This window comes from Trichechus manatus, unplaced genomic scaffold, assembly GCF_000243295.1.
Source record: "Trichechus manatus latirostris isolate Lorelei unplaced genomic scaffold, TriManLat1.0 scaffold00057, whole genome shotgun sequence".
Lineage (NCBI taxonomy): Eukaryota > Metazoa > Chordata > Mammalia > Sirenia > Trichechidae > Trichechus > Trichechus manatus.
In genome coordinates, this window is record NW_004443993.1 from 15,218,880 (window position 1) to 15,243,480 (window position 24,601).

At 58.0% G+C, this 24,601-nt stretch overlaps 1 protein-coding gene across 1 annotated transcript in view; it reads right to left on the reverse strand.

The window, feature by feature from the left end:
* ARID3A (AT-rich interaction domain 3A) overlaps window positions 1-24,601 on the reverse strand; it is a 43,366-nt gene that overhangs the window by 7,117 nt on the left and 11,648 nt on the right. The window contains exon 6 of the mRNA XM_004378689.2: window positions 2,037-2,109. Coding sequence (XP_004378746.1) covers window positions 2,037-2,109 — 73 coding nt within the window. The remainder of the gene's footprint in view (window positions 1-2,036; window positions 2,110-24,601) is intronic.

Consider the following 24,601-nt stretch of genomic DNA (forward strand, 5'->3'; position numbering starts at 1 on the left):
GGGTGGTGGGCTAGCCTGGAGAGGGAGGGTGGTGGGCTAGCCTGGAGAGGGAGGGTGGTAGGCTAGCTTGAACCCTCAGGCTCCAACCCCACCCTGCAGCCCCATGTCCAGCCTCTGCCCTCCACCCTCACCTCCCCAATACCTCTCCAGCCCCCGATCTGCATGCCACTCCCCCATGCCCCCCAGACTGCAGCCTGTGCCCCGGGTCCCTGCCCCTCTCTCTGCAGAGACCCTCTGGCTCAGTGTCAAGTCTCCCGTCCAGCAGCTCCTGTGACATTCTGGGTTGTATGACCCCTGTTTACTGCCTGTGGCCCCCACCCCACCACTTACATGGGGCCCGGACCCAGCAGCCCCATGAGAGGGGCAACTGTCGTCCCCCTGGGACATGGAAACCAAGGCTCCGTGAAGTGATCTGCTGGAGGAGGGGTCCAGCTCGAGCGGGGAGCTAGCTTGCCTGCCTGCAGGCTCCAATGAGGCCAGGGTCCCAGCTCCTCGTTCCTGCGTTTCTAGCCTGAGCCGGGTGGGAGGGGCCCTCTCCCTCCGCGACCCGGCTTCCTGGGCCCCCCAAAGCCCGATGATATGGAATCACCTCCCCCCACCCTTGGGATCCTAAGCAACTGGCCCGGCCCAGTCACTTCTGGGCCCTTCCTGGGTTGCAAAACCCCCAACAAATCAAAGACAACCCGGGGAGGAGGAAGATGGACCTTGGCCCCCCCAAGTCACAGGTCACGCACAGCCCAGCAACGAGCCTGCAGTGCCCGCTGCACCCCAAGGAGGATGCTGTTTCAGCCTCTGTGCTGGGAAAAGAGCAACAGGAGTTGCACTATGGGATCCTGCAGGGCTGCTGGGTGTCCTGCCTGCCGGTCGGGAGGACGGATGTTTATAGAAGGAGCCTCACAGAGGCATTGATGGAGGACCTGGGCAGAGATAAGGAAGGGTGGGGCTGTCGTCAAGGAAACGGAGGGGAGGGAGGGGTGCAGGCAGGACCTCTGCCCTTATTTCCAGCCCCCGGAGAATTGAGAGAAATGTGGTGTCACAAGGGAGAAATTACTTTCCCTCTGTCGGCAGCAAAGAAGTAGGGGCTTGCGAGATGCAGAACATGGTGTCTAGGGGGAAGACGAGGCTCTTACAGACTCTCAGCCCCAAAGTATCCCAATTACAGAGGGGGAGGGTCCAAGATGATGGCAGGGAAGAGGGAGACTTGGAGCTGGGGTTTTGAGGGATGCATAGGAGTTTGTCGGATCCCTGCCCTCCAGGAGTGCCAGCTTGGTGAGGGAGGCAGGGATGGATGGATACAAACCCTTGAAGTCCTGTGTAGCTGGGGGCTGGACTGAAGCATCTGGGGCCCCTTGCCTTGCCCCCACTCCAGGGCAGCTCACCGTACTTCGTAAGCCCCCTTAGGATACCAGGCATTGTGCTGGGCACTGGGGACCCAGTGTGGGCAAAATGGGCTGGCTCTGGCTCTGGGTAGGGGGCTCAGGCAGGTGGACGAGATAATACGGAGTGGGGGAGGGGGACCTCTCAGGCCACATGAGGGGCAGCAGGGCCGGCCAGCGCTGGGCTTGGCTGATAACACGAAAGGGGCCCCACTTCAGACCATCTGGATTCCTCCACCTCCGGCATGGGAGGGGTTAACCCCAGGCCGCTGGGCAGTGGGGGTCTGGGCGGCCCCCCCCTTTCATCTCCTTCTCTCCCAGCCGGCCTGGCTGGGCTGTGTTTACAGAAGCTTCTGGCCAGAGGGAGGGGCTGGCGGAGGCCCTGGACAAAGCAAAGGCTGGGTCCCGGAGCACCCCCGTGGGCCCCGCAGCCCCTGGCTGGGCCCCCAGCCCCGCCCCTTCCTGCCTTGTGGGCTCGGGAGGCCCCGTTCTCCGGTAGGCCTCAGTTTCCCTCTCTGAAAATCAGGGACAATCATGACACCCTCTTGAGGGGGTTGTCCAGAGGATGGAAGGGGGGAATCACCCAGCGGTGGGCACTCTTAGGCCCACCAGCTGCCCTGGCCTCGCCTCGCCCATTTCTGCAACACGGGCCTCACTCACCTCGCTTCTGCATGAAGCTGAACAAGTCGTCCAGGAACTCCTTCCTCTTGGGGTCCCCGTCGAGCTCGTACAGCTGTGAGGGCGGAGAAGGGGTGGGTTAGAGGTGCCACGCTTGGGCACCAGAGCCGCGCTCCCACCGCACAAAACGGGCCTGTCCTGAGCCTTCTCCCCATTGCTCAGATGCAGCACTGAGGCCCGGGGTGAGGGGGCTGCCGGCAGGGACGGGAAATGGGAGTCCTGGCCCTCAGGCCCCCACCCAGAGCCTCTACCAGAGTCCAAATGTCTCCTGAGGCCCCACAGAGTGGACTCTGAACTTGACCTCATTTTCCAGGCGAGGACCCTGAGGCCCAGCATCCTGCGGCCACCGTGACAACGTCCCACTTGCTGAGGAACAACACAGATTTATTCTCTCTCAGTTCTGGAGGCCAGAAGTCTGAAATCAAGGTGTGGGTAGGGCCGCGCTCCCTCCCGTGGCTCTAGGGGACGATCCTTCCTTGTCTCTTCCAGCTTCTGGGGCTCCAGGAGTTCCTGGGCTTGTGGCCGCATCAGTCCCCTCTCTGCCTCCGTCCTCACACAGCCATCTCCTAACTTCCCTCTTGTCTTAAGGACGCCAGGCACTGGAGTAGGGCCCACTCCCCTCCAGCGGGACCTCGTGTGAATGGGTGACATCTGCAAAGACCCTATTTCCAAACAAGGTCACGTTCACAGGTCCCAGGGGTTAAGACTTCAGCATGTCTTTTCCGGGGGACGCAACTCAACCTACAACAGCACCCACCCGAGGTCATGCAGCAAATAATCGCCATCATGACACATGCAGTTACTTCGCCCACAAGCCCGTCTGCTCTGGAGAGGCGGCTCCGTTGTGCAGCAAGGAAACCGAGGCAAACAGCAGCAGAAAAGACACCAATACCCAGGATGTTGGAAACACGAGGCCGGGGGCTCAGTCCCTGGAGGTCGAGTCTACACAATGTTACCAGTGACATCCCAGGCACGTGACCCTCCAGTGACTCGGTTTCCCTGACTGTAAATTGAATCAATGATAGTCTCTGCCCTCCCGGGTTATGATCAGGGAGAAATGAGATGTGACTGTGGGAAAGGACCTCGGTCTGGGGTGTTGATGGGCAGGGGCATCCTTCGGCCCTGCTGACCATCAGCTCACAGGTGCTGGCAGGCAGGCGGGCGGACAGGGGCATGTGGGAGAAGCCGGCTGAGATAATTAGAGCGCGGAGTTCAGGCGGGGGGCGATCAGGGAGTCACCGAGGAGGAGCATCGACAAAATACCAGGCTTCAAATTAAGCTCCGGGGAATGTGGCCGCCACAGCCGCCCGCCCAGACTCAGGGAATCAGGACTGTGGGGGCCTTGAAACCACCAATTAGGCCTTGGCTGGGATAATCCCTCATTAGGGCCCAGGGACCTGGTCACCCCCTGGGGATGCTGGGTGCTGGGAAGGCAGGGTCGGGGGCCTGGCCACCTCCGGTCATCTGCCCTCTCTGGACCTTGGTTTCCCCATCTGGGTAATGGGGACAACGAGGACCTCCCACCGATGGGCTGGGAGGGGGGGACCCAGAAGCCCAAACGGGGCCCTGGGTGGTCGGGGCTGAACAGAGGGCCAGCTGCTGAGCCTTTGTCTCCGCCCCTCCCAGCCAGCCAGCGCCAGACTGGCCGGCCCGCATTCCTGGGATGATTTATGGTGGCCGAGGAGGCCCGAGCCTCCCCCAGCCCTCAGCTGCCTGAGGGCCACCGTGGGGCCTGCAGGTGGACGTGCTGGCCGCCGGACTGTCCTGCGGGCGTGCACACACCCATCCGTCCGTCCACCCGTCCACCCCCTGCCCCTTCCTCAGCTCTCCCTGCCTACAGAGCTGAATCCATTAGACAGGAACCCCGCTCACGCTGGCCCTCTCCAGGGACACCCTCAACTCCCACTCTGGCCCTTCCCAGCACCTTTAGCCATCTGAGCCAAGAAGGAGTTCATACACTTGGTTTCTTGTCCATCAGCCCCACTGGAACATCGGGGGTTTTTGCCAGCCTTGTTCCGGGTGTCTGGAAGCCAGCAAGCACACAAGAGTGGCTTAGCAAACGCACCCTGAGCGAGCCTGGGCCGTTCGCAGGGGCCGGCAGGGCACAGCGTAAAAGCAGAGACCACGGTGGGGACCTCTGAGGGGGCAGCTGCCTGCGTCAGGGAGGAATCCATCCTGGGGCAGGAGGGATGGTGGCCCCCATATCCATAGCCCCCCAGAAGCTCAGGATGGACCTTACTTGGAAACAGGGTCTTTGTAGATGTCTCGAGATGACACCATCCTGGTTGCTGATGGGCCCTGAGTCTAATGACGGGTGTTCTTAAGAGAAGGACAGAGAGACACAGAGAGGAGACGCCATGAGGGAACGGAGGCAGAGAGGGGAGTGACGTGGCCACAAGCCCAGGGACGCCTGGGGCCACAGAAGCTGGAAGAGACAAGGAAGGACCCTCCCCTAGAGCCTCTGGACAAAGCGTGGCCCTCCGGACTCCTTGGTTTCAGACTTCTGGCCTCCAGAACCCTGAGACCATGAACACCTGTTGTTCTAAGCACCCCCAGCATGTGGATCTTTGTCACGGCGGCCCAGGCCACTCAGACAGGGACCAAGGAACTTTGGGCACCTCCCACAAGAGGGGACAAAACCTTCTCTGAAATTCCAACCTGGGTGGAGAGGGTTCCTCCCTGCCTGAACTCTCTCCTGGGCCCAGCCCCCAGAAGGGACCTCACTGCCCCTACTGCCTCAGTTTCCCCAACTGTCTGGCAAGGATCATCCTGGGCAGCTGGAGCTGTCACGACCTCCACTCTCCAGGTGGGGAAATGGAGGCTCAGGGTGGTGAACAGCTGCTCCGTGTTGGCGAGGGCAGCAAAAGCAGGCTGGCTCAGCAGGGAGAGGCTAACAGCCACCCCGCTCCCCAGGCCAAATGGTGGACAGAGGCAGTGGCCGAGAGTGGTCAGACCCCCGTGGGGCTGGGGCATTGACGAGAGGCCATAAAGGGGGAACTCCAGGGCCCCCAGCTGCCAGAGGAGGGCGCGGCATGAATGGCCTTTGCTTCTACCACCTAACAACAAAGACGGGCAGTGAAGGCTGCTGGCTTTATGGGGCTCGGCCCCCCGTTCCACTCCCCTGCAGGGTGGGTCCAGCCCTGGCCAGCCAGCTGGGGCTGCCTGCCACGCCCTGAGGTTGAGGGAGCTGGGGACGGTATCTAGGCCCCCCCATGGCTGTGTCCAGGCCCCGCCTGTGGGGCAGAGCTCAAAACTGGCAGGAAACTTGCCCGAGGTTGCACCTCCAGGCCACAAAGCATCCTACACCAAGCCTACACCTCGGTTCTCTGGGCCACACTCCTGAGGTGGACCAGAAGGCGCTGAACTCAGCCTCAGAGGCTGCTGGCCACCCCAGCCACAAACCAGGGCTGGAAATTGGGCAGAACCTCCGGAAACTCCTTCCCTTGGCCTGAGGGCAAAGATAAGCCATCCGGCCCTCCCTTCTCCCCACAGCCTGATTTCCCCGGGGGTGGGGGCACCTGGGTCCTGGAGGAGAAAGGGTACTGGGTGGGGGGACCCCCGGGCCCCTCTGCTCCTGACTGCTCCAGAGATAAAGCCACCCTCTCCCTGTGGCCCCCAACGCCCGCCCAGAGGTCCCACCAGGTCCCCATTTCCCTCCTCCCCCCGTCCCCCACGTCCCTGCTGTTTCTCAGACCAGCCAGGCCTTGGCCCTGGCTGCCCCACTCGCCTGTAAGAACTTCCCAGCTCTCTCAGCTCTCACTGTTGCCGCCCTCCAAGAGGCCTCCCCAACTCCCTGAGGACTCCCCATGTTCTCCTATAAGGCGGCCTCTGCTCTGCTTCCTATCTTCGCAGACACTTTTGATCCCCACTCGCAACACTTCGATCATCAGCGATTTTCTTGCTCAACGCCAGTCACTCTTTCCCTCCCTGGCCCCTGATGCCGTCTGAGCCCTGGTAGAGTTTACAGATTTGTCTCAGTTTTTGTACGTCTGTCCCACCGAACACCGGGGATTTCTGTCAGGGTTGCTCCCGGTGTCTAGAAGCTGGCGAACACACCAAAACCCAAAAAACCAAACCCACCACCATCGAGTCGATTCTGACTCATAGTGACCCTACAGGACAGAGTAGAACTGTCCCATAGGGTTTCCAAGGCAGTAATCTTTACGGAAGCAGACTGCCACATCTTTCTCCTGCGGGGCGGCTAGCAGGTTCTAACCGCTTACCTTTCGGTTAGCAGCCAAGTGCTTTAACTACTGCGCCACCAGGGCTCCTCAGCAAGTGCACAGTAGCTGCTCAATAAATGCTCGTTGAATGGACCTGGGTTTTCTCAGCTGAAACATGGGGACGTGGGGACAGGGACGCTTGTCCCCACCGTCCTGGTCTAAATCTGAGGTGTGTCCGTTGACACTAACACTTTGGGTGAGCTATGTCCGGGGCACACAGGGTTATCGGTGGGGGGGCCTGAAGTCTGGCCCAGGGCAGAGGCACCCAGCAGGCGCCCTATAAGTGCACATCTCCCTTCTCTGGTTTCTACCTGGGAAGTGGGGGTGGCTGTGCCACAACGTCCCCTCCATCTGACCCTTCAGGCTCAGGCGGGGCCCTCACCCCCTGCCTGCCCGCCCCGTGATGGGGGCCTTGATCCGCTAATCACCAAGGTCAGGCTGAATATGTGTCAATCTCCCCCTCCCCAGCACCGTCCACTTCACAGAACGGGAAACTGAGGCAGGGAGCAAGGTGGCGTCCACATTCAAGTCATTGATCAGGTTCTCAGGGGCCTCAGTCTCTGTGTGGGTTCCATAGGGAGTTGGAATGTCCCTCAACCCAGGTGCTGAGGCCGGAAAGCCAGGATCACTTGACTGACGGCTACCCCCCACCCCCGGTCCTGTCCCCGCCTCTCTGCTCTCCCCAGACCCTCCCTCCCCTCCCTGCCAGCCCCTTCCCCACTCAGCAGCCAGATGGGCTTTTCCCAGCAGCCTCCCTGTTCTAAAGCCTCCTCATGGCTCCCCAGCTACCCTCCAGCCAAAGTCCTCCCTTCTCCCCCCGCCCCTCCCCTCCTCTCACACCCCACCCTCTGTTCCGGGCCACCTGGGCCCTCTGGCTGCTGCCTGAACAAACCCACCTCAGGGCTTTTGCACTGGCTGTTCCCTCTGCCTGGAATGTTCTCACATCTCCGCCCAGCTCCCTTCCCTCCCTCCCGCCCCTTCTCAGCCCTCTGCGCCACCCGCTCCTGCCACATGTGGGTTTGGTCAGTGAGCGGGGCAGGGGGCGCAGCACACAGTAGGCACTCAATAAGTGTTTGCTGGATGAGAAATGAGGCATCATGGTCCCTGACACTCCCCCTTGCTCTAGGGCAGAGCTGGGGGTGGTGGTAGGACGAGGGGCAGGCGGGGACAGGGGCCTGGGAGGCTCTGGCAGCTGGGTGGGGAGGAAGGTGCTCAGGTGGGGGCCGCGGGCTGCGGGTGCGGGGGGTGGGGGGTGGGGGAGGAAGAGTGAGAACCCTCCCAGCCTCCTCCTCAAATGGGCAAACAGGAAATTCTTGTTTGTGGCGAAACGGTGAGTGTTTTCACCACCACAAGGAGAGAAACGCTCACTGGGGTCAGTGGGGTTACACAGCTGACCACGCTGAGATAACCTTGAGAGCCCCAGGGAGTGGAGGGTCCCCCATATGCCCCCCAGGGCGCAGGAAGGGGCAGGAGAGCCTTCCGGAACCAGGAGCTCAGCCCTGCCCTGGGACCCCACCCCTGCACCCTACCCCTCACCCCAACCCACCAGCCATGGGAGGTGGAGGAGGCCAGGTGGAGGGGGGAACCCAGCTGGAGAAGGGGGGACACAGCCAGAGACAGTAGGAAACAGCAGAGAAAGGGGGACACAGCAGAGAAAGGGGGGACACAGCCAGAGGAGAAGGGTACCCAGCTAAGGGGAACACACTGGAGGAGGGGGGACCCAACTGAAGGCAGGAACATAGTCATAGAAGGGGGAACCTAGCTGGAGGAGAGGGGATGATCCAGCTGAGTGGGGGGACCTAGCTGGAGGAGAGGGGACACAATTGAAGGGGGTGACCCAGCCAAGGAGGGGGACCCAGCTGGAGGAGGGAGGAACACAGCCGTAAAAGGTGGAACCCAGCTGTTGAAGGGGGTACACAGTTGAGGGGGGTGACCCAGCCGAGGAGTGGGACCCAGCCGGAGGAGGGTGTGCCAGCGGCTGCCAGGGCTCACCACACTGCAGGCCCCCTCCTCAGTCTCAGTCCAGGTGGACCCAGCGTGGGGCCGAAGGTCACAGTGCCTGCACCTCCCCACAGACCCCCCCCGGCAATTGTGCCAGGTTCCCATTACACCATGGGGGCGTGGGGCGGGGTCTGCCCAAGGCCAAGGGGCCCAGGCTGTAAAGAAACCGCCCAGAGGGCCCCTGGGAGAACCTTTGCCCCTACAACGGGTGTCTGCTCAGCCCCCTTCCGGGGTCAAAGTCCACGAGGCCCCACTTGGGGGCAGGCCACTGGGCTGGCAGGGGGACCCCAGAGTGAGGATGTTGGGAAGCATCGAATCCAGCTGTGTCCTCTGTAACATGGACAGGGACATGGGTTCCTTTCATTATCAAGAAAAACCAAGACACAACCTAAGTGTCCAGCGTTCAGGGACCCGCTGGACCCGAGCTGTACAGATAACAAACGATTGTGGAGAACCTCCCACAGCAGAAAGACCCAGAGGATAGAAACAAATGCGTCTATTTTGGTACAGTGCAACATGGCTAATGGAAAACCCAAAAAGCATGTTTTCTCTAAGCCAGATATAGGTTTGCAAATACTCAGAGTGGGCAGGATCGATCTTACTCAGCAGCTGCCACCCTCTGGCCAACGGCCCAAGCGACCGTGTGCCACGTGCCCAGGGGCCAGCCCTCAGCAGCTCCTGGGTCACAGAGGAACTAAGGGATCCAAGGGAGCCCCAAGAACCACACTGGGAATCTGAGACCGCTCGGAGGGACCTCTAATGAACGAAGAAAATGAATAAATGAATGTATGAGTGAGACATCAAGCAGGGCTGGGCAGACTCCAGGAGACTTAATTTTAAAATCTCACCTACTTTTTAAAAATCTTTAAAGAAAAATGTATTGAGGTAAAATTCACATAACATAAAACCACCACTTCCAATTGTACAATTGTGTCACATTTAGCACGTTCTGCATGTTACGAACTACGGCCTCTCTCTGGTTCCAGAACATTCCCACCACCCGAAAAGGAAGCCCCGAGCCCATCAGCAGTCACCCCTCATTCGCCCTCCTGCAGCCTCTGGCAACCATGGATCCATTTTCTCTCTCTGTGGATTTGCTTCTTCTGGACATTTCACAGAAATGCCATCAGACTCTTTGTGTCTGTCTTCCCTCAGCGTGATGTTTGCAAGGCTCCTTCACGCTGCAGTGTTATCAGACCTTCGTTCATTTTAGGACCCAGTACTGTTTCATCGTGTGGACTGACCACGTCGTGTTTAAACATCGTCTGTTGATGGCGTTCTTTCCCCTCTTCGGCTGCTGTGAACGGTGTCACTATGAGCGTCCATGTAGAATCTCACCTACTTTTGTATCCTTTGGGCTTCTGATAAGAATTGATTCTTTATAACTTCTGGAACTAAAGGAAAGTAAAGCTGCAGCTGGTTTTGATCTCCCCAAATCGCCCCAAAAAACACTCAAGAGCAACAAGGAGGGCAAATCAGATGATACTTCCTCCTGCGGGAGCGGGTCTGAGGGGCTTTGAAATCCTTACATCGCAAGATCAGCTTGTACCCATCCTCTGCTCAAATGTCGACCGTGGATCCCTATCGCTCTCAGGAGAAAGCATAAGCTCCTGCCGGCAGGGCCCCATGCCAGCTGGGCCCCATTCCCTCTCCAACCTTGTCTCTCCCCTCCCTCACCCTGCTCCAGCTTCCTCGCTGCTCCTCCATGCTCAGTCCTGCCTCAGGGACTTTGCACTGGCTGGTCCCTGTGCCTGGAGTCCCCCCACTGCAGCCTCTTGTCCCCCAGGGAGCCTGCCTGACCCCCAAACCGCCCTCCACTAACGCTCCCGGCTCACACCTGCCCTGGTCACTTGACATCTATTTTGGGACGGTTTCTTTACTATCCGCCTCCCCACCAAGTCCCCGTCCAGACGGAAGACCGTGAGGGCAGAAACCAGGTTGGCTGGGTGCCCAGCACAGCACCTGGTATACAGCAGGAGCCCACTAACGAAGGAAGGAAAGAGGGCACAGGTGAGCTGGTCCCTGGCCTGGCACCGTCACAGCCTCACTGGCGTCCCTGTCCCCATGGCCCATGTCCCCAAGGCTGCCCTGATAAAGCCCCTCGAACGTCACTGGCCCCCAGGCCGCTCGAGATGACTCAGCACTTCTGACTGATGTTGTGGGAGGAGGGGGGGCCCAGGTGGGCAGGGAGTGGTTGCCCCTGGGGGCCACCCAGAACCTCAGTCTTTCACGGAAACGCCCACGGCTGCCCGGTGAGGGGGCAGGGGGTGGGCCTGGCATGGCCTCCCCTTGAGCCCGTTCTGCAGCTGGGAAACGGGCAGGGCGTGTTTGGTGACCGGACCTCACACCCAGAGTTTGCAGGGCACCAACGACCTGCTAAGCGCTTTTTACACGAGGTGTTTCCTCATTTGTCTGTTCACAGCCGCATGAGGCAGGGAAGGACATGGTCTGGAGTGGGTTCCTCACCTGGGGTCACTCGGCCATAAGTGGCAGGGCTGGGCCTTGAACCAGGTCTGACCTGACCCCAGAGTCCCACCTCATAACCTGTCCCCTCAACAGGGACCTAAGAACACCAATGAGCAAGAAGACGAACAGAAGGATGAATGGATGGATGGGTGGGTGGGTGGACAGGTGGATGGATGGATGGATGGATGGATGGATGGATGGATGGATGGATGGACGGATGGATGGGTGGAGGTGGGTGGAGGATGGGTGGATGGTAGATGGATGGATGGATGGGTGGGTGGATGGATGGATGGATGGATGGTTGGAGGGATGGATGGATGGATGGATGGATGGGTGGATGGCTGGCTGGCTGGCTGGCTGGATGGAAGGATGGATGGATGGATGGGTGGGTGGATGGATGGATGGATGGGTGGGTGGATGGATGGATGGATGGATGGTTGGATGGATGGATGGACGATGGGTAGAGGTGGGTGGAGGATGGGTGGATGGTGGATGGGTGGGTGGGTGGCTGATGGATGGGTGGGTGGATGGGTGGATGGGTGGGTGGGCAGATAGGTGAAAGGGTGGCTCAGTGGATGGGTGAATGGATGCATGATGGATGAGTGGATGGAGCGAGAACAGGGCTCAGTGGGGGGTTGCAGGAGGAGGTTAGTTGGGATAGGAGAACCTGGAGCCTGGAATCCCTTCCCAACTGCTCCATGGGGGTGGCAGGGCAACATGATCAAAAGCCAAAGCCGGCATCATGGTCCTCCCTCCCAGCTCCTGGAGGCATTAGACACAAGGACTCTGGCCCCAGAGGAGGACACAGACCAAGCCAGGCCACAAGGCCACCTGGAGCTGTCTTAAGCCCACAGGGTTTTTGCCAGGATGATCCACTTTGCAGCCATTATTGAGTGCCTCCTGTATGCCATGACTGGATGCTGGGGATGCAGTGTACCTGAGAGAGACATAGGGCCACCCTCAGGGAGCCCCAAGCCAGCAGGGGAGATGGCAGACATCAAATAGACGCACAAAGCAGATGTCAACTGGGGTTCCAGGGAAAGAAGATGGCAGCACAGTATTGGGGGAGGGCAGGGTCCCCCGGTACCTGGCACACTAGAATGAAAACCAAACCCACTGCTGTCGAGACAGTTCCAAATCATGACAACCCACGTGCGTCAGGTAGAACTACCCTCCATCGGGCTTTCTTAGCTGCGATCTTTACAGAAGCAGATCACCAGGCCGTTCTTCCATGGCGATGCTGGTTGGGTTTGAACTGCCAACCTTTACGTTAATAATGTTGTTGTTGTTAGGTGCTGTCGAGCTGATTCCAACTCACAGTGACTCTATGTGACCGAGCGGAACTGCTCCATGGGGTTTCCTAGCCTGTAATCTTTACGGGAGCAGATGGCCAGGCCTTTCTCCCTTGGAGCTGCTGGTGGGTTCAAACCACTGACCTTTTAGATAGCAGCCAAGTGCTTAAACCATTGTGCCACCAGGGCTCCTTTTTAAGTTAATAGACAATTAGAAATCGTCTGTGCTCCCCGGGGACCTGCCCGGCACACAGTAGGGCTTAATCAATGTCTGCTGTTCAACCTCAGGCCCTTCCCTGCCCTCTCTGGGCTCTGCCTCCCACGAACCCCTCCTGGGTGCACCTGACCCTGGGGGCTCCCCGCCAGGCGGCCCTTTCGTTTCCCGTTTCCCGTCATCACTCCAGGCGGCCGGCCTCACGGACACAGATGCTACAGCCGCCCCGGCGGGCTTGCAGGAAATTGGGGAACTGATTCTGGGCAGGGCAGAGACATCCGGCTGCTCGGCCCACCCCCCTCCGCTTGGCCATGGTCCCCGCTCTGAACAGACACAGCACCCCCCCGCCCACGAGATATTAATAAAAATGTCTTTAAAAGCATGACACACACGTATTCGCACAGGCTGACATTTAAGGGCTTCTCTAGATTTTCTGACTGCAAGGCTCTGGGGAAGTTCATAGACACCAAACCCTGTTTTTGTCTCTCAGCCAGGCATTCATGAGATCAGGGGCTGCCTAGGACCCTCAGTGTCCTCATCTGTGAAGTGGGTGGGGTGTACTGGAGGCATCCAGGTGGGGACAAGGACGAAGAAGGGAGTACCTTGTTCGGGGGGATGGGGCAGGCAGGAGGGGCTGTCTTGGGCAGAAGAACAAGGCGGGCTGCTTGTTGTGGCCATGTGCTATCTAGTCAATTTTGACTTGCAGTGACCCCATGTGACAGAGAAGAACTGCCCCATAGGGTTTTCTAGGCTGTCATCTTTACGGGAGCAGATCGCCAGGTCTTTTCCCTGTGAAGACGATGGGGGGGGTTCAAACCACCAACCTTTCAGTTAGCAACCGAGTGCTTGACCATTTCGCCACCAGGGCTGCTTCAGAGGGTTGCTTACTAACCCCATTCCAGGGCTGCGGAAACTGAGGCCCACGGGGGTGGGGCACCAGCAGGCCCAGCAGTGGGGACACACCCAGGGCAGAGGGTGGCTGAGAGAAACTTCTAGGACGATGGTACGGGAAGGAGACAGCCGGCATGACAACAACATGCAAATCTGGGGGGGCTCTCGTCAACTTGGGAGCCCCCCACCTCCCTTGAGCAGCCCCACTGCCCGCATGAGGCCCATTTCACAGATGGGGCAACTGAGGCACAGAGAAAAGATGAGTCAAACCCAGGACCGAGCCCCTTGGCTCCTCTGGATTTTGGGGTGCCCAGGGTGCCACATCAGAGCCTCATGGGGTTGGGGGTGCCAAGAAGATGACGTTCAGTGATACCTCACCCAGAAGCACAGACTCTGGGGGCCCCGAGTCTGGAATCTCTCTCCCCTTTAAGCAATGACACGTTTCATGGATCATTTCACATGGGGTCCCAGGCCCCTAGACCTGCCCACCCCAACCCACACATGATATGCTGTCACTGCGCCCACCAAGGGCTCCACAACAGGACCCCAGGCCCTGCCCTGCCCCACCCCGAGCCTCAGTCTCCCGCTGAGAACAGGGCTTAGGGTGGCCGAGGGTTCAAGGACTTAGCAGAGCCTGGCAGTCGACACTTAGAAATCCCGACCCCAGGTCTTCCTGCAGATCCACCCCAGGCAGAAGGCCCCGAGCACACGTCCCTAACGGTCAGAGCGTTTGAGGGTCTGCTCAGCCAAGGAGTGAGCTGCCTGTCACTGAGACCCGGAAGCCCAGCCAGCAGCAGGTACGGGGCGCTCAGCTGGTAGGAGGCTCCTGCCTGGCTGCACCAACCGGGTCCTCACCGACGGGCACACGGGACAGACTCGGCCCGCAGTCATGGCAGGAAGGAAGGGCTGCTTCCCGTCTCCCGCCCAGGCGTCAAGAGGAAGGGGCCCCGGGGGCTCAGGGCCTGGGTCCCCGCAGGCCACACCCGCAGGAGGCTCTGCAGACCCCAGGCCGAGGGCAGCGGACAAGGACGGCCGGAGGCGTCCAGAGACCCAAAAACACTACACCAGCGTTGAACAGGGGAAGATCATGCCACCTGCCTGTGAGGGTGCGGCCGCTGGGGCATACAGCTGGTGCCTATTACATACTTGTCCCTCTTTCACCAGGAGCACACTTGGCGGCAGATTCTCAGTAAAGGGAAATTAGCGACGATGAAATAAAAAGAAGCACACCTCTTGAAAGACTGTCCCCATTTTACAGATGAGGAAACTGAGGCCCGGAGTGTCTGACCTGGGTCAGACAACCTGGCTGACCTCTCCCTGCCCCCATACTACTTGCATCAAAGAAATTAATAACCTCGGAGGCAACCATAGGTCTTGCCGCCTTTGCAAGAATCCATGCGCCTTGTCGTGGCTGCTGGTTGGCTGGGCGGGTGGACCAACCAGAGGGGGACAAGAAGAAGGCAGACGAGCCCAACAGCCGGGCAGGGTGCCAGCCGGGGCAAGGGCCGCCGCCAAGGGTGGGGAGCGGATCCGTGCCCAAGCACGCCTGTTCCACCAAGGGCTCATGGGGCAGGGGCCAGCTGCCCACCTCGCCCTGGGAAAATGGCAGTTAAACGGGAATTACAGGGCAGTGCGGTGGTGGGGCGGGGGGTGGGGGGCGGGTGGAGGTGCAGAGAGAGGGAGAGACAGAGAGAGACCAGGGGAGAGACAGACATACGCACAGACCCAGCCTGGGTTTGAGCCCTGATCCCCCAATTAAAAGCAGGGTGACCTTGGGTGGATTGCCCCTTTCCAGCCCCTCTGGGACCCTGGGCCCAGCCAGCGACCCTGGGAAAATGTATTGGGCCTCCATAAAAGGGGGGTGATCAGGACAGTGAGGACAGTGAGGACAGAGGGAAGGGCGGCTGGCCACCCAGCCCCTGCAGATGGGGGCACTGTGCAGGCGCCGGGCGGGAAGAGCCAGAAGCTGGGCTGCAGCAAGGCCCTTGGAGCTGGGGGGACTAGGGGGCCGGCTGTGCCCACACTGGACATGATCACAAATTCAGAAGACTCCCGTCCAAGGCAATGGGTTTGGTGCCCTGAGGAGTGCGGGTTTCCAGGCACAGCCACCGCCAGAGTCAAGGCTGGGCCGTGCCGGGACCCTCGGAGACCCCTCATGTGGCAGATGAGAAAGACACACAACCACGTGTCGAGGCCCGAGGCCATCTCAGCTACTGCAGCCTGGAGAGAGGCCGCTGGACACACGGACACTGCCGGACTCACCCACGTGGCCCCGCACACAGGCATCCTCACGGACATGCCCAAGGACAAGCATGCAGATGCCCCCGTGGACGTACACATGGACACGCACGCGGATGCCCTGCCGACAGACAGACAGACCCAGGCTCCCAGCACATGGACACGCCCAGGCACCCAGACACCCAGACACAAACACGCCCGCGAGATAAGGCCAGCGGCACCGGCCCTGTGACTCCGCCCCGCGCCTCCTGTGACTCCGCCCCGCGCCTCCGCGCACCCCTCACGCAGGAAAGCACGTCAGGAGAGCGGAAGTCCACCTGCTTCGTTCACCCACGTGTCCAGCTGGCACAGGGCTGTCCAGCAGGCACTCAATAAATGCTCAGCTACACACGGGCATGAACGAAGACCCTGGCAGCTGTGCTCATTCCCATCTCACGCCTCCCACTCGCAGGGCCAACAGGGACCCCTGGCCCAAAACCAATCCCCAAAGTGGGGTCTGCAGCCGGCCAGGGTCCGGGCAGCCCACAGCCTGCGCCTCACCTTCCCAGAGTCCCTAAGAATGTGCTGGGGCATCGCCATATGGAGCAGGGAAGGCGAGACCCGAGACTCAGGAGTCCTCTCTAGGTTCAGAGAATCCTGGGGCCACAGCAGCAAAGCCCCACACACCACTCGGCATGAACAACTGAGATTTATTCTCCCACAGTTCTGGAGGCCGGGAGTCCAAATTCAGGGTGTTGGCAGGGCCACGCTCTCTCCGAAGGCCCTAGGGGAGCCTCCTCCTTGGTCTCTTCCAGCTTCTGGCGGCTCCGGGCGTTTCCTTAGTTCGTGGCTGTAATGGTTCAGTCTCTGCCTCTGTCCTCACAAGGCTGTCTGCTCTCTATCTCTGCGTACAAGCACACCAGGCACTGGCTTTAGGGCCACCCTATGGTGGTTCTGACGAAGATCAAAGACCACAGCCTTCAGTATGCATTACACTTCCACAGAAAGAAAACAAAAATCCTCACCACTGGAAAATAAGCAACATCATGATAAACGGAGAAAAGACTGACGTTGTCAAGGATTTCATTGTACTTGGATCCACAATCAACGTCCATGGAAGCAGCAGTCAAGAAATCAAATGATGTATTGCATTGGGCAAATCTGCTGCAAAAGACTTTTTTAAAGTGTTGAAAAGCAACGATGTCACTTGGAGGACTAAGGTGTGCCTCACCCAAGCCATGGTGTTTTCAATCGCCTCCTATGCATGTGAAAGCTGGACAATAAATAAGATCAAAAAAGAATTGATGCCTTTGAGTTATGGTGTTGGTGAAGAATGTTGAATATACCATGGACCTCCAGAAGAATGAGCAAATCTGTCTGGGAAGAAGTACAGCCAGAATGCCCCTCAGAAGCAAGGATGGCGAGACCACCTCTCACGTACTTTGAACATGTTATCAGGAGGGATCAGTCCCCGGAGAAGGACATCATGCTTGGTAAAGTAGAGGGTCAGCGGAAAAGAGGAAGACCCTCAAGGAGATGGAGTGACACAGTGGCTGCAACAATGGGCTCAAACATAACAAGGATTGTGAGGATGGTGCAGGACCGGGCAGTGTTTTGTTCTGTTGTACGCAGGGTGGCTGTGAGCGGGAACCGACTGGACGGCTCCTAACAACAGCTATCGTGGTTTAGCGGTAGAGTCTTCACCCTCCACGCAGGAGACCTGGGTTCTCTTTCCACCCAGTGCAGCTCCCGCGCAGCCACTCCCCACCTGTCAGTGGGGGTTTACGTGTTGCTGTGATGCTGAACAGGTTTCAACTGAGACAGACTAGGAAGAAAGGCCTGGTGATGGACTTCTAAAAACCAGCCAGTGAAAACCCTGTGGATCACACTGTTCTGATCCACAACCGACGGTGGGGACGGTGCAGGATGGGGCAGCGTTTTGTTCTGTTGTGCACGGGGTCGCCATGAGTCCAGGCCAACGTGATGGTACCAACGGCAGCTACTCAAGCGTGACTTCGTTAGCCAAGCACTTCTGCAAAGACCCTACTTCCAAATAAGGTCCCATCCTGAGGCACGGGTGGACGTGGATTTGGGGGGACACGGTTCAAGCCTAGACAGGTTTCTCCTGGAATGTGAGTTTTGATCTGTCCCCTTGTTCACTGTCTGAGAAGCCCCTGTGGCCGCCACTGTGCATGGGGCATGCGTGCTGGACGCTCAGTACATGTGGGCGGCAGGGCCTGCGGGACTGGTGGGGTGCCAACTCCACACCCCTGCCCTGCCCCCCGAGCCCAAGCCCGCCCAACCCAGAGCACGGGACTGCTGCGTTCCTGGCCAGAGCCATCAATGGGCAGATTAGTTACCATTTAACCCCGTGACCCCCAATTGTCCCTTGGCTGTGCGCTGCCGGACGAGCGGAGAAAGGGCGGTCTGCGCCCCACCCCCGCGCGTGCCCACCCACCGGCTGCCCTGACCCGGCGGGGCCTCGGGCTGGCCGCTCACGTCTCAACCCAAATGGTGGTCGCTGGGCCATCGTAAAGGGCCAGTGTTCCCTGGGCTGGGCACCCCAAACGGGCTGCCCGTGGGGTGGATGCTGGTGGCTGGGGCAGCATCAGCTCTGCCCCAGTCAGGGCTGATAATCGGAGAATTTAGGGGCTTGGAGGGACCTGGAAATCAACCCTCGTGTCAGGAGGGGAAACTGAGGCACAGGGAGGACCCTGCCCAGCTCACATGGCAGGGGGCCAGGATTTGAGCCCCGATCCCCTCCCCATGCCACGACCTCGGCCAGGGCTACGTCAGCACGGCCTGCTCCAGAGCCCCTGGCGGGCAGGGGCAACGAGTTGACCTGTGCCCGTTCCGGATGATCTGAACCACTGACCCACAGACGCGGCCATGCAAGCCAGCACCACGGCTAATGGTTAACCAGCTCCTCCACCAGCGAGCTCCCTGGCGCCTCCCAGGCGGAGGCCCCGCAGGGTGAGCAGGCCACCCCATCACAGACGTGTGCACACACACACACTCTCATGGACGTGCTCAGGCTCTGACGCGCACACGGGTTCACATCCATGTGTTTGCACAGGTGCCCCCAGATGCGCACAGTCACACCTAACCAGGCCCACGAGGCGTCAGCCCGTCACGAACACATGGGGGCACAGACGCCGGGGTGACTCCCATATGCAAGTTCAAGTCCACCCAGTCTGACACGTGGGCACAAGGAAAGGCCACGTCACGTGGTGGGCACCCGACGTACCCAAACACGCCAGGCGCCGTGACGTACAGGCAGACACAGGAAATGACCAATGAACTCAAAAGATGTTATCAGCGAGGGAACACTGTTGTTATCATATGCCATTGAGTCAATTCCAACTCAGTGACCTCGTATGACACAGTAGAACTGCCCAGAGGGTTTCCTAGGCTGTCATCTCTACGGGAGCAGATGGCCAGGCCTTTCTCCCCTGGAGCCGCTGGGTGGGTTCAATCCACTAACCTTCCGTTAGCAGTACCTAACCATTGTGCCACCGGGGCTCCTTAATGGAATCCTATTCAGCCATAAAGAGAGATGAAGTCCTGATGCCTGTCACAAGGTGGGTGAACCTTGAAAACACCGAGCTGAGCAAAACAAGTCAGTTACAAAAGGACAAATAGCGTATGCGCTCAGTTATTTGAGATAAGCAAATATATAGAAACCAAAGACCATTCGTGGTTACCAGGGGGAAGGAAAAGGAGACGTGAGGCTCTGTTCCTGGTGGTGGAATGATTTGGAAAAGGAGGGTGAGGACGGCTGTACAAGTGGAAGAATGTAATCAATGTCACTGAGTGTACAGGTAGAAATTGTTGAGATGGTGTACATTTTGTTGTGCATATTTTTACCACGCTTAAAAAAAAAGATTTAAACAAAAAACAAAAAAGATGCTGCCAGGTGTATCCCTACAACCGTGCAGAGGAGACCCACGGGCACGCACGTGTGCACGCACACGCCTGTGATTAGGGACATCAAGGACGCCAGCGCCCAGCACTGCGTGTGTAGGTTACGTACATTATCCATTTAGTAGGGGGTCCCCACGTGGTGCAAACAGTTAAGCGCTTGACTGCTAGCAGAAAGGTTGGCAGTTCGAACTCACCCAGAGGTGCCTCGGAAGAAAGGCCTGGCGATCTGCTTCCTAGAAGTCACAGCCTTGAAAACCCTATGGAACAGTACTTCTCTGAACACATGGGGTCGCCGTGAGTCAGGATCGACTCAATGGCAACTAACAAATAACAATCCGTCTAGTATCTAGCACAGCTCAGGATGAAGGCATCACCGCTACCCTTATTTTGCACATGAGGAAACTGAAGCCCAGAGAGGTGAAGCAACTTGCTCAAGATCACACAGCCAGCACGCGGCACAGCCGGGGATCAGTCCTTTGCCAGAAGCTGTGCTCTTCCAGCTACTCCGCCAGACAGAAAGGCACTGCAGACACTCCCGTCAGATCCTGCTTGGGCGAACAAAGACCCTGTCCTGGGACCCCCCCGCCCCGCAACCACGTGACCACGTGCCCCACCGTGCACACCCACGTCAGCGGGCCGCACCGGATGCGGCCCACCACGCCCATTCCCGGCCAAGGCACTGCGTCAGGCGGCCACTCTGCCCGCCGGGCACCGCTCCCTGCTACGGCTGCGTGTGTTATTAGAAAGCGCGGGGTGGGGCCAGGCCGGGCACTTGGCAGCAGGCAGCAGGGTGGGGAGCGGGCAGTGGGTGTGGGGCTCGGCGGCGGTGACCCGGTGGCTGGGCGGCGGGCAAGAGCCAGATAAGGTTCTTCCGGCTGAGTCAGCGTGGTTCCCGGCGCTGCACGGGCCGGGAACAGTGCCAGGCTGGCGGGTGGGCACCCTCCCTGCACCACCACGGCCTGGCTGGTCCCATGCCAGCAGCCGCAGTGGCTTTGATGAGACAGTTGGGGGGGCTGGGCTCCTGAGGGGCTTCCGATCCCCCCTCCCCTGCCCATACACACCACCCAGGCTCCGGCGCCCCAAGAAGACGCCCAGCTGGCACTGGGGGCCCACGGGACCTGGCTTCCAGCCCACTCAGCAAACACTCTGCCTCCAGCACTCGGGACAGCACTGAGCTCTGAACCAGCTGCCTGGCTGCCAGGACTTTGCTCGACTGGCCCTCTACCCAGAACCCGTGCATCACCGGAAAAGTCCGAACTCATCCTTCTCTCCAGCCCTGCTGGCCCGGCCACAGCACTGGCCTTTTCCGCTCCTGCCTGGACCATGGACTCTTCCATCTCTCTCCCCAGCACAAGCCACCAGAGAAGGCTCCTCCTGGCATTTCTCTCCCTCCCCAACTCTGTGGCTCCCCTTTAACTCGATTCCTGAGCCCACCTTTGAGCTCCCCTAATGGCCTGCCCACTCTTCCCCTCCCACTTTATGATCCAGCCACACTACTCTGCCCTTCTCTGGCCACCTGGTGAACTCCTACATAACCTGCAAAGTCCCAGCTCCAATGCCCCTTTCTCTGTGCAGCCTTCCCTTCACTCCTCCTTCCTCTCTTCTAATTTCTGTCGGGAAGAGTGAGCCCCGTTTCCATGGTGCTTTGGGATCTTGCACAAACGGATTAACCTGTTTTGCACTTTTCTCATTGCTATCCTCACAATCTGTCTGGTTCCTGACCTCAAAACAAGGCCATAGACCTCTGTGGTCCAAATAGCCCAGAGACAACCGTAATGGGGGGCTCCCGGGCAGGGTGAGGGACATGTCCACCATCTCCTCCTTGAGCCCCAGCGATTCTAGCCCCCGCCCCTCCCCCCACCTCCCCAAGCGACTCCCGTGAGAGGAGGCTGTTTAGCGCAGTGTTGTTTGTGACAGGGAAACGAGCGAAACCCTATCCCTATCGACGGGGGAAACGGCATCAGAAAGAGCTGGAGGCTCAGAACGCTCTGATATGAATGGACGGACAGACAGACACACACTGAGGTGGTAACACAGCACATCAGACTCCGCGTCTGGTGGAAACTTCCAGGCTTCTGCAAGAACACAGTTCAGAAATCTGACAGGTTTCCAGGTGTAAACGGGCAGAGAAAGGCCCTGAAAAACCGTGGCTGATGGGCAAGGCTCGGGGGCCTTGGGTCTCGTTGGAAACATTCTATTTTTCCCTCAAGAAGAACATTCTCAAGGTTACATCTGGAATAAAAAATAGACTTAATATACGTGTGTATTGTAATTAAAAAATCTAAATGAACTGAAAGGACCAGAAAACTCCCCAAATTTGAGCCCGGCCTCTTGCTGAGGACGCCTCTGAGGTCCACGGCTTCGCCTCTGCGTTGCTGGAGCCGGTCGCCGAGGCTGACGCCTGTAGGCGGGGGCAGGGAGAGGTAGTGAATTAAACTCATCACAAGAAGCGCAGGGAGGGAACAGCGGCCCGGTGGGGTCCACATGATGGTCAAGTGGCCTCTTGTGGCTGGGCCGGCTGGGCAGACGCCCCCTCCATCTCTGCCCACATGTCCAGACACCAGTCCCGCCTGACCCAGAGGACAGCGTGGTGTCAAGACCTGCCCGTGCATACAGCCCAGCTGACCCACCCTGGGCCACCCGGCAGCCACCAGCACTGCATCTGAGCCTGGCCTCCCTCCACACAGCCAGGGCTCATCCTTCTATCCTCCTGAGGCTGCTCCAATGGGTCCTGGGGTCAAATCCCAGCTCTGACACCTCCCCTGTGCAGCAATCAACAAGTGACTTGACTGCCCGTGACTCAGCTTCCCCATTTGCACAATGGGGCACAAGCAGTTCCTCCCTCCTGGGGTCAAGTGAAGATTGAACAAGACAACCCGTATAAAACGCTCCATCCTGTGCGTAGTTAAGGGACAGATATTAGCTGTGACTGTCACTTCCATGTTTCTGAGCTCGTTTGCAAGTTTTGCCGCATGCAGGTGTTGCCTTGGAAAGCAGGGAAAAATCCCAATGTTTAATGCAAATCAAAACCCCAGTGAGAGGCCACTCCCCACCCACTAGACGGTGGGAATCAAGAAGTCAGGTAATAACAAGGGCTGACAAGAACGTGGAGAAACTGGAATTCTCATCTATTGCTGGTGGGAAGGTAAAATGTGGTTCCTCAAAAAGTTAAACATAAAACTACCACACGACCCAGCAATTCCACTCCTAGGTATCGACCCAAAAGGACTAAAAGCAGACACGCAAACATACTGGTACACCAACGTTCACAGCAGCCTATTCACAATAGGCAAGAGGTGGACACAACCCAGGTGTCCATCGATAATGAATGGATAAACAAAGTGTGGTCCATCCATACCATGGAATATTATTCAGCCATAAAAAGGAATAAAGCTCTGATACATGCCACATGGATGAACCTTGAAAACACATCCAGTGAAAGAGAGGAGATGGAAAAGCCTACATAGTATATGATTCCATTTATGTGAACTGTGTAGCACAAGGAAACCCACAGACACCAAAAGTAGATTCATGGTTGCCGAGAGGCTGAGGGAGCGGGGCGACACGGGGGGACTGCTAATAGGTACGGGGTTTCCTTTTGGGGCAATGAAATGTTCTTGAGTTACAGTTTATGGCTCGTAGTTCATACATTATGGCTGCATACATTTGTGAATATACTAAAAACCTTTGACTTACATAAGTCACATCACTTACGTGGACTTACTTAAACGGATGAATCGCATGGTATGTGAACTATATCTCAATAAAGCTGTTTTTAAAACCTCCACGTTTATTTGAGTTATTGATACTAAAGGTTGAAATCCTTAAGTGGCTGAAGATGGGGGATTAAGAGCCTGCACGCCGAGAGACTCAAATGGATACGTGTCCACTGAGGTTCAAACAGCGCTGCTCACAGGAGCCGAAAGGTGGAAACAACCCAGTGTCCATCGACACAGGATGGATAAACACAGTGGGCGCCATCCACACGATAAATTATTATTCAGCCGTAAAGAGAAACGAAGCTCTGACGTGGATGAACCTTGAAAACATGATGTTCAGTGAAAGAAGTCAGACACAAAAGTACAAATGCGTCCAGAGACCAAAGGTTATTAGTGGTTCCCAGGGGCTGGGAGAGGCAGGAATGTGGAGTTATTTCATTAACTCAGGTGATGACAACGCTGGGAATGAGTGGCAATGGCTGCAGGACACAGGGAACGTAATTAATGCTGCACTCAAAAATGGTTAAGCTGGTAACCTTTTTGTTATACGTATTTCGCCACAATAAAAATTTTAAAAACAGAAAGACAGAAGTGCCTATAGGTTTGGATCCCACAAGGCCACGTTTTAGAGCCCAGGAGTGGCGTGTGGGACAGAAGGCTGTGAGCCCCCCTGGCTGTCCCCCAGACCCGCAGCTGACGGGATTTCACGGCTGTTGAGGATTTGCAGGTGGAAGTCAGCCCTGGGCCCTGCCAAGACCAGGAGGAAGGGGCAGGGACGGTGCCAAGTGGGCGGCTGGCCGGGACTGCCACGTGCCAGGAAGGGGGTGGGGCGAGGCCAGAGTCAACATGGCCCGGCATCTGCTGGCTGGCTGAGCCAGACCACTGTTGACACTGGCAGCGCAGATGCCGGGCCCAGCTGGGCAGGATGGCAGTGCTGGCAGCTAGCCCAGCCACAGACGGGCCCGGAATAAAATCCCAGAACCACAGGGCAGGTGCCTCACCCACTCACAATCCTCCCTCGGCCTCCAAACCCACCTCTTGGGAGACCCAGCCTGGTTCCGTCTTGCCCTGACGCACAAGCCACGCTCATTCTACCCCAGGGCCTTTGCACAGCCGTTTCCTCCACCTGGAGCATATGGCTGGCTCCTTCTTGACATAAAAGTTGTTGTTGTTAGGTGCTGTCGAGTCAGTTCCGACTAATAGCAACCCCACGTACGACAGAACGAGACGCTGCCTGGTCCTGTGCCATCCTCACAATTGTTGCTATGCTTGAGCCCATTGTTGCAGCCACTGTGTCAATCCATCTTGTTGAGGATCTTCCTCTTCTTCGCTGACCCTTTACTTTACCAAGCATGATGTCCTTCTCCAGTCCCTGCTGATAACATGTCCAAAGTACGTGAGATGTAGTCTCGCCATCCTTGCTTCTAAGGAGCATTCTGCTTATACTTCTTCCCAGACAGATTTGTTCGTTCTTTTGGCAGTCCAATATTCTTCGCCAACATTATAGTTCAAAGGCATCAATTCTTCTTCGGTCTTCCTTATCCATCGTCCAGCTTTCGCATGCATATGAGGCAACTGAAATACCATGGCTTGGGTCAGG